Genomic DNA, 9619 nt, shown 5'->3' with positions numbered 1-9619 from the left:
GCACATCCCCCGGCAGCCAGCAGGGGAGCAGTTCCTTAGACTTACCCATTCCCCGCGGGTTGCTCAGTCATCCCAGGGTTTTCCATACCTGGATGGGAACAGACCCTGGGAACTATTCTCCCTGAAGCCCCTGGCCTGGCCATCGGGGGGCAGTGGGGAGCAGTGTCTCAGAGGGCAGGAGGAGCTGCTAGAATTCTGGCTCTGCTACTTGGCCTTGAAGTTTGGGATCCATCCATTAGCCTGTTTCTTCATAAAATGAGGTTGAGGATAAGGGCCCCATGGGAATTTGTAGTGAGATATTGCACATGGGCATGGCATACAGTAAGAATACAATAAAATGTGACTTTAAGATCTAGGGAGAGAAATGTACTTCAGATTATCTCTGGAAATGGGCCAGACAAAAAAGCCTCAATATATAAAGTGAGGGAACAGGAGGGGAATGAATGGACCTGGTTGGGTGGATGAATTGAGAAGATGGGAGGGGTTGGGCATGGTGGCTCATGCCTGTAATCCCAGCACTTTGCAAGGCCAAGGCAGGTGGATCACGAGGTCAGGAGATGGAGACCCCCCTGGGCAACATGGTGAAACCCTGTCTCTACTGAAAATACGAAAATTAGCCGGGCGTGGTAGCAGGCGCCTGTAGTCGCAGCTACTCGGGAGGCTGAGGCAGGAGAATCACTTGAACCCAGGAGGCAGAGGTTGCAGTGAGCCGAGATTGCGCCACCACACTCCAGCCTGGTGACAGAGCGAGACTCCGTCTCAAAAAACAAAAAAGATGGGAGGAAGAGTGGAAATGGAAGACGAGATGGAAGACTAGAGGAGAGACTTGAAGGGTGATAGAGAGAGGGTTGGCCCATCAACCCCAGTTGCTTATTTGTGATCACTGTATTCGCTGGCTGAGAACAGAGGCCTGAAGTTCTTATTCAAGTAGGTGTGGAGAGCAGTGGGCCCCCACAGGGAGGACTCAGTACCGGAAAGGCCTGGGGACTGAGGCTGCTGGAGGAGCCTCTGGGAAGGGGCCCTCCTTGAATAAAACATCTAGATGGCCTCTAGGTTTTTCCTGTGTCCAAGCCGCCTGCCAAGCAGGGAGGCAGCCCAGTCGGAGGCTGGGGCGAGTAGGGTCAGGGCTTGCTTCTAATGGCAGAAGCCTGTAGGAAACGTGCAGATCCACTTTCCAAAGGTCATGTTTTCCTTCTTAGGAGACAGAGTTGTTTTCGCCTCTCACTTTCAACACTCTGAAGGTGCATAAAGCAGGATGGCTACCTCCCAGCAACGTTCAGGGGACTGCCCTGTCCTCCCACCTCTATCCCAGTCACCCAAGCACAGAGCCAGCCCTGGGCCAAGCTAAGGGAAGCACCCGAGCCTTCTCCCACGGGGCCAGCCCTGGAAGACACAGATGGGCCTCAGGAGCAGATAGAGGTACCCAGGTGTCCATCTGGCCCTTCTTTATCCTCTTTACCTGGGATGTGGGAGAGGACATAGAACCTTTGTTCCTGTGGAAGGTCATCTAGAAGGGCTCTTGTCCCCAGAGGCCGGGTTGCTGTCCCAGCCCTCCCTGAAAGGGCAATGGCCCAACACCGAGGCTGGGGCCTGAGGGAAGGAGCACACCAATGACAGCTTCCCTAGAGGAACTCATCCCTGCACCTACACACAGCAGATCCCACAGACAAAAGACAGCCGTGTGCAGGCTCATAAACCCCCGCAGGCCCCACACACACGCTCATGAGCACACATGCAGGCGCAGCTCCTGCTGAATGAGGCTGAGGCCTCCTCAGTGCTGCTGCTGCTCCCCTGATCTCAAACCTCAAATGGCCTCTGGGGACAGCTCTGCCTGGCAGGCACTGGGTTGGAGGCACGGCCATGGGCCCTGTGACTACACCTCCAGCCCCACCTCAGGTCTGTGGGATAGAGGACAGAAGCCCCAGCCTCACAGCTGAGTGTCAGCTGGGTCAACAGGCAGTGTCAGCAGCTCGGCTCAGCTGACAAGCATGTCCCAGGTGTCCTCAGTGCCTGCCTGGGGCCTCTGGTGTCTGAGGAGGAACCATCTGGCTGTCGAGGGAACAGGAGATCCTCCATGCTCCAAACCCTGGTCACCCTCCCCAGTTCCTCCCGGGGGACCAACTGGCCTTGGGAAAGTCACTTGTTTCTTGGCACCCTCTTCTTGCTGGCAACTGGGCCTGAGCTGTCCGGGTGGGTAGAAGGTAGGAGTAGGGGACTGCAGGCTTCTTGGGCAGGGTTTCCCTGAAATCTTTTGCATTGTGGAACCAGAGCCTCTGAGGGTGAGAGGTGGCGGAACAGGCAACCATCTTTGCCTCTTCCCTCCCACTGAAGGGGTTTGGGGAAGTTGGAGGGGCTTTCTTAACTATCTTTTAACATTTTTTGTATGCTCAGACTGCCCACAAGGGTATGAAGGAGGAAGGAAAGGGGAAAAGAAAAGGAGGGAAAGGGGCCGGGCGCGGTGGCTCACGCCTGTAATCCCAGCACTTTGGGAGGCCGAGGTGGGCGGATCATGAGATCAGGAGATCGAGACCATCCTGGCTAACACAGTGAAACCCCGTCTCTACTAAAATACAAAAAATTAGCCGGGAGTGGTGGCGGGCACCTGTAGTCCCAGCTACTTGGGAGGCTGAGGCAGGAGAATGGCGTGAACCCGGGAGGCGGAGCTTGCAGTGAGCCGAGATCACTGCACTCCAGGCCTGGGTGACCAGAGCAAGACTCCGTCTCCAAAAAAAAAAAGGCGGGCAACGGGTGAGGCTCAAAGCTGTAATACGCCAGCACTTTGGGAGGCCCGAGAGCGGGGCAGATCACAAGTCCAGTGAGATCGAGACGCAATCCTGGCTAAGCATGGTGAAACTCTGTCTCTACTAAAAATGCCAAAAAACTAGCCGTGTGACGGTGGCGGGTGCCTGTAGTCCCCAGCTACTTGGGAGGCTGAGGGGCAAGAGAATGGCGTGACCCCGGGAGGCAGCGGAAGGCTTGGCAGTGAGCTGAGATCCGGCCCCCTGCCACTCCCAGCCGCAGGCCGACACAGGCGAGACTCCGTCTCAAAAAAAAAAAGAGAAAACAAAAAGAAAGGAGGAGGAGGGAAGGGAAGGAAGGAGCAGGCCATAAACATCAGAGTCATGAAGCTGCAGGGTACTAATGGGGTTCTAGCAGAGGGTGAAATGGGAAGTTTTGGTGGCAAATGACTCTGTGGCCCTCACATCACACCAGGTGGGTGGACCAGTCACAGGACAAATATGTAAATATCCTATTTAGACATTGGATTGTCTAAATAAGAAAGGGTAGGAACAGCTTGGGAAGACAGTAGTAGTTGATGTATTCAGGCCCTAAGGGCTTGGGAGTTGGGGGCAGGTGCAGAGGAGGAGCTCCAGTTGGGCCAAGTCAGCCCCCAGCTGCGGGCGGGTACAGGACAGGCACTGAGTCAGCAGAGCGGCAGTGGGTGAGGGCACACAGGTGAGAGGGGTGCAGACTGACAGAGACCCAGATTACAGGGCTGATGGGGAGGGGGAAGGAAGAAGGGAGGCCAGGCATGCCCAACAGAGCTGGGGACCCCTCAGCCTGCCCTCATTGTCCATCTCTATCTGAGCCCCACAGCCTCCTCCACCCCATTCCAGGGGTAGTGCAAACCAGTCAAGGTTTCTTGGGGTTCCGTTCCCAGGGTGAAGGGGAAACAAATGTTTCCCTTTCTTTAATCCAGCTCCCGATCTTTAATCCAGGTTCCAACCAGCCTTGCTTTGACAGGGTTCAGGAAGCACACGTCCCCCAGCGCCCACTGCCCACCACCCTCTCCGCCCTCTCCCTCTCAGCCCTGCAAAACACTGAGGGGGAAGGGGTCTGTCCAATCCCATTAGGCAGAAGGCCCCGGAGGGTGGAGTGCTGACGTGGGCCTTGCTGCTGATGCTGCAGAGGCAGCCCATGACCCCCCTACCCAGCTTGGGGCTCTGGCTTGGGTCTCCTCCAGCTCTGAGAAGGTCAGGAGGAGGCCCTGGCCCGGGACGAGCTCAGGAGTAGCTCAGAGGCCCAGGCCTGTTCCCTGGGGACACTCCAGGGCTGGGCCTGTGTCTCTTCCTGCCCTCTCTCCCCTCTTCCAGCCCCCCATGACTTCCTGTACAGGTTCGATGTGCTTTGTTCTTATTTTACAAAGCAGATCTCATGGAAACTTTGCCCTTGAAACCCAACCCTCAGATGGCCGCTCCTGCCTGTGAACCTTGGCTGGCTTCCTCACAGGCTGGGCCCTGGACCTCGGGGTGGGGCACCTGCAGTTGGCCCCCGTAGCACCTTCCTCCTGCCCAGGCCCCAGGGGTGACCTGCTTGGGGAGCTTCCTGGCTGGTTTCTGAAACCTCCCCTGCCCCCTGCCCCTCAGCGCCTGCCACAGGTGAGCGGGATGAGATCTGGGCTCTTCATTTTTTTAAAAGAATGAGTTACATTTATTGATAGTTTGTCACATGCCTTACAAACGGTCACCGTTTGAAACATGTATTATTACTATTTTGGGGAGGGGGGACTCTTCATTTTACAGGGGATAAGCAAGACAGGCTCAAGGAGGGAAAGGACAGGCTCAAAGTCATCACAGTGTGGGACTGGAATGCAGTTGCCCTGCCTCCTTTCTTTTTGCACATCTTCCATCTCCAGGGTGAGGAGGGGTGTAGCACAGGCACCCAAGACAGCTGCGGTCCAGCCCCGGCCCCACCTGTGGTCTCAGTGACGCCCCAGAGGTCCTATCTTCCCCACATAATGAGGCTGCTCCATCCTCCTCAAAGCCAGACCTATTTCATAGGCCCCAGACCCCACCTTCACCCAGGGCCCCCAGAGAACAGAGCTGGAGACACTTCCACTCCTAGCACTGGATGCCTCCTCCCTCCTGTGAAGCTGTAGGTTGTGGGGTGGAGGACACCCCTTTAAGGCAGGCTCGGGGGAGCTGTGAACTCCAAGACTCCTGGAAGCCAGTAAGAAGTGGGAAGGTAGGCACACCATTTGGGATTTTTATTTTTCACTGAGTTAGGAGAGGAGATTCCAGCTATGGAATCCAGAGAAAGTTCTACAGGAACAGAACAGAAATTGGCTGGGCCCTGGGCCCAGAGAAGGCCTGGAGCCGCTTACTGTTCAGTGCCAGCTTCATCCTTGGCACTCTGCCTCTCACACAGCATCACTCTGGCTCCCAGAGCTCACAGTGGCAGCCACTGGAGGCTGTGGTGGTAGCTGCTGCCCTGCCCAAGGAGGGGTGTGGGCTTGGCTCTGAAAGTCCAAACCAGAAAGAGCCTTAGAAATCATTCAGGCCATTCCCAATTTACAGGTGATGAAATAAGGCTCAGAGAGAGCAGGGGCTTTCAAGAACAATAAAGGTGGAGACTGGAACTCAGGCCTCCTGTCTGCCCAGGGTATCTGCCCAAGCTCTCTCTGAGAGTATCTCAGTGTTGGTGTCTAGAGGGGCTGGACACGCAAGGGAGCTGGCCTGTGCGTGCATGTCTGTGTGTGCTGGGATGCATCTGTGGCTTCTGTCTCTGAACGTGCCAGGGGTTTTGTGTCCTGTGTGTGTCTTTCTGTGGGTGCTCTTGTGTGCAGGAACTTGGGGCCATGGCCAGAGAGGGATGGGCATATTCCTGCAATCTTGGGAGGCCTCCACAGGCTGAGCTGGCGGGGAGGGTCCTGAAGAGTAAGGTGAAGATGGGGGCTTTGCTCCCAGCAGAGAGGAAAAAACCAGAAGATAGGGTTGAGGCATGGATGGGAAAGGTCTTGGAACTAGGATGGGGCAAGGAAAACAAAGCCCCAAATGGAGTATGGGTCTCTGGAAGTTGACATACTTTCAGCCCTCATGGGGGCCCAGCCCAGTGGGTAACCCCGGGGAAGTGGTCACATTACGTGACACTTCTCAGCTGATTGCTTGAGGTCCCCCAGTGTGGCCTGGGCCTTGTCCTTGAGTGAGCCCAGGTCCAAGCCAGGAAGGCTGGCTAGCTGCCCAAGGACTGAGGCCTTCTCCTCCTCCTCCTCTGTGTCCTCCTCGATCATCTTGGCCAGCTCCCGCGGCAGCTCCACATCTCCACCTGCCATCTGGATCTGGCTCTCATCTGTCTCGTTCTGAAGGGAAGAGAGGGTGGGGTGGAGTGGAAGTCTGTGAGAACCCAGAGTTGAGAGGACAGGGAGGAGGCTTGGTCTGGGTTCCAGGCCCCTAGATTCTCTCTTATTTTTTTGTAGAGATGAGGTCTCCCTATGTTGCCCACACTGGTCTCAAACTCCTGGGCTCAAGTGATATGCCCACCTTGGCCTCCCAAAGTGCTAGGAATACAGGAGTGAGCCACCGTGCCCGGCCCCTAGATTTTTGAGCCCCATGTTCCAGTGAGCTCAGCTCCCACCCCCACATCCCAGGATCAATCTTTGGATGCTTGGACATGGAGACCTTTCATATTACCTTATTTCACTCTGAGATACTGAAGGACCAGCACAGCGAGTAAAGACAAAATGAAAATACTTATGAGTCACACTGTTACAGTCAGCTAAGTCATGTTTTGATTCTTGTTATGCTTAAGGGTGTAACCAAAAATAGTGATGGGTACCATTTATCAAACATCTATTACATCTATTACATGGCAGATGTTGAGCTGGGTGCCTTTAATTCTCATAATGACCCTGTGAGGTAGGTAGGTATTGTTACTCTAACTTCACAAATAAGGAAATTGAGGCTTACAGGATTTAGGTAACTTACTTTAAATTTAAGTTACTTAACTAACTTAAGTAACTTAAATTGTCCAAGGTCACACAGGTAGGATGTTGGGGAGCTAGATTCAAACCTATGTCACTGATTCCAACATCTGTGTTTTTTTGCATGGCACCTACGATGGCCATGGCCCTTCACTGTTCTTCTGGGGGGCGCCTCATGTCCTACTCAGTTGCATCCAAGTCTTGGTTCTTCTGCTCAACTCTGACTTCCCTGATGGCAGGTGTCTCTTATATGCCTAGCACAAGTATCTGAGGAATGACTTTATTTCCAGGAGAGTTTGCAGTGAGGCAGGCTTTCTGGACCGGTTTTTCCCTGTGAGAGATTTCCAAAAGATTGGTGCCCTGTGGGCAGTCAAAAGCAGCTGGGGACTTAGTAAATATTTGTTGAATAAGTGAATGTGATGTTCATATATTTGGTCATTCAATTCAAGTGGAAGATCAAAATCAGGAGCACTATAGCCCTGTGCTATTTTCCCGAGTCCAGCACAGTTCTGGGTGCACTAGGGTGATATTCTGGGAGAGATTTGTGCTTCAGTCCCCTCCTTAGACAACAGGAGCAGCACACTTACATGCCCTTCTGGTGCTGCACTGCTCAGGGGAGCATGGGGGCAGGGATCTCCTGAGACATACTCTCTGGCTGCTTGGCCAGCTAAGGGGGTACTTGGCTCTCTACAGGCAGACTCCATACTCTGGAAAGCAGCCTGGGGCCCTAGAGCAAAGGCAGGCTCATATTCACCAGCTTGAGGGCTGGTCCCAGCTCCATGGCTCACTGGCTGTATGATCTTAGCCAAGTCCCTCCATCTCTCTGAGCCTTAGTTTCATCATTTGTGGCTGTGGGTGATAGCTGCCTGGCAGCATTATTGGGGGTTAGATGAGAAAATGAAGGTCAAGTACTTGGCACACATAGGGCTTCTCTCCCCCACCTTAAGTAAGTTCTGCCCTCCAGTAGGTTCAGAAACCCCCAGAGCACTCACTTCTGCAGTCAAATCTACTGCTTTCTGCCTCCCCTGTGTCTTCCTCTGCCCAGGCCTGGCCTAGGCTTGGTGGGGGTACGGGGGGGGGGGAGGTGGAGGAGAGAAGAGGCCTAGATTGGCTCCAGAAATACAGACCTGTCAGTTTCATGAGAACTGGGGTCCCCTCAGCACAAAGCCCTGGCCCTTGGTGGGCACAGATTAACTATGAGTGAGCGAATGAATAAATGAACAAATGAATGAGAAGGAAGGATCTAACCAAGCACCCTGTGAGTCTTAGAACTGAGGGCTATGGTGCCCAGAATGGGGCGAAGGAGTTGAGAACCCAGAGCTCAGGGTCCCAGATGTGCCTTGCAGCCAGGGCCAGCTTACCTTGGGTAGCCGGTATTTGTCTCGGAAGTGGCTCCGCAGTGTAGCCCGCTCTGCCTTCCTCTGTGTGAACTGTGCATCCCGCTCCATCCTGCAGGGTCACCGGGGGCAGAGTCACCATGAGGGCAGAAAGAGGGGAGTTGGAGTCTTCGAGGGAGGGACAGAAGGGGTCTCTGAGTCCTGGCAGCACTGCTGCATTGGTCCCTGTGTGTAGCAAAGGCACTCCAACCAGGACAGCCAGGTCTCTGCTGCCTCTCCCCATCACAGTGCCCTTTGTTGTCTCTGCTGCTGGATGGAACTAGGGGGCCAAGGTGACAGTCTGTCTGGTTCTCTCTGCAGACCCTAATTATTTGTCCCTCATGGCCTTCAACTTGGTCTGTTGTTCCCTCACTGAGAAGCTATGTCGTGTAGGGAAAAGTATTCAGGCCAAACTTGGGTTCACACCCCAGCTCCACTACCATTTTAAATATATCCTTAGGTAAGTCACTTACCTTCCTCTTCTGTAAAATGGGGATAAAGTTTTGCAACTCACAAAACTGGTATCAGGATTAAGTGAAATAATAGCTATCATTTATGAGACTTTATCATGTGCCAGGTGCTGCTAAACAGTTTACATGCATTGGCATTTAATCTTCATAAATATACAAGACATGTATTATGATTACCATCCCCACTTTCCAGAAAAGGAAACAGAGGCACAGAAAGGTTAAGTAACTTGCCTAAAGTTACCCAGCTAATAGGCAAAGCCAGGCTCTGAACCCAAGTAGTCTAGCAGCAGAATCCAGCCCCAAACTGTCCCAGCACTGCAGGCGCACAAGTAGGCTCAATGTCTGTGAGTGCCCCCATCTCAGGGTCTGCCTCCGCGACTCTGAGCCTCCTCGGCTGCACCACTTTTTTCAGAGCCTCAAGCTCAGAGGAGCCCCAGTTGGAAGACATAGGCGGCTGGGACCAGATCGGATTAAGGGATTATTGTTTCGTCAGAAACGCACGTGCATCCCCCTCCTCGTCCCAGACTCCGGTCGCCCCTTCCCCCACTCCCCCTTGGCCAGAGTATGAAGCTGGAGCGGGGTTTTGGGTTTGAGATGGGATGGGTCTGGGGGCAGTGTAGAGGACACCTCCCGGTCTCTTACCGTGTCTAGGAAGGTAGGGGAGAGGGGATTGGAACCTGAGGCTGGCCCGGGGATGGACTGAGCAGTTGTGGGGTTGGGGAGGGGGAGGTCGTTGGAGCCAAGAAGGAATCCCACTCACTTCTCTTCCACCAGTTGCTTCTGATACTCCTCGTACTCCTCCCGGCTCATGCCCTGAGCTTCCGCTGCCGACTTGTCCCCATCCCCCTTGTCCTCGCCGCCTCCTAGGCTCCCAGTGAGGTTCTTCAACTGGCCGCCCACCATGGTCTTCACCATAAACGCCATGGTCTTCGCCGGCTGGGGCACTGGGCGCCTGCTACCACGCGCTAGGCACCGGGCACGTCCGCGCCTACTTCAGCACTAGGTCTCGCGGACAGCTCCCGCCGCGGGCCCGCGCCCCACGCTTGGCGCCGCCCGCCGCCCGCCCCCGCCCG

At 54.6% G+C, this 9619-nt stretch overlaps 1 protein-coding gene across 2 annotated transcripts; it reads right to left on the bottom strand.

The window, feature by feature from the left end:
• Positions 1-4954: 4954 nt before the first annotated feature.
• On the bottom strand, positions 4955-9619 carry CPLX3 (complexin 3). 2 transcript variants are annotated; one of them, XM_017874953.1, is made up of 4 exons: positions 9307-9589; positions 8062-8149; positions 5806-6079; positions 4967-5239 (listed from the first exon to the last, which is right to left on the bottom strand). In XM_017874953.1, the coding sequence occupies exons 1-3, from the start codon at positions 9468-9470 to the stop codon at positions 5855-5857; spliced, it is 477 nt and encodes a 158-aa protein (XP_017730442.1). In that variant the 5' UTR covers positions 9471-9589; the 3' UTR covers positions 4967-5239; positions 5806-5854. The 2 variants fall into 2 exon arrangements, with proteins under 2 accessions (XP_017730441.1, XP_017730442.1); XM_017874952.1 differs by having other exon boundaries at positions 4955-6079; positions 9307-9619.

This window comes from Rhinopithecus bieti, unplaced genomic scaffold (genome assembly GCF_001698545.2).
Source record: "Rhinopithecus bieti isolate Rb0 unplaced genomic scaffold, ASM169854v2 scaffold_9693, whole genome shotgun sequence".
Taxonomy (NCBI): domain Eukaryota; kingdom Metazoa; phylum Chordata; class Mammalia; order Primates; family Cercopithecidae; genus Rhinopithecus; species Rhinopithecus bieti.
The sequence above is the reverse complement of the archived record's forward strand: the minus strand, read 5'-3'. Positions and strand labels throughout refer to the sequence as shown.

What these genes read in the sequence shown, in the direction of transcription:
- CPLX3 (XM_017874952.1), bottom strand. Translation starts at nt 9,470, where the DNA reads ATGGCGTTTATGGTGAAGACCATGGTGGGCGGCCAGTTGAAGAACCTC. An exon ending in AAGCAACTGGTGGAAGAGAA is followed by an intron (nt 8,150 to 9,306) that starts GTGAGTGGGATT and finishes GTGACCCTGCAG; the next exon opens with GATGGAGCGGGATGCACAGT. An exon ending in ACAAATACCGGCTACCCAAG is followed by an intron (nt 6,080 to 8,061) that starts GTAAGCTGGCCC and finishes TCTTCCCTTCAG; the next exon opens with AACGAGACAGATGAGAGCCA.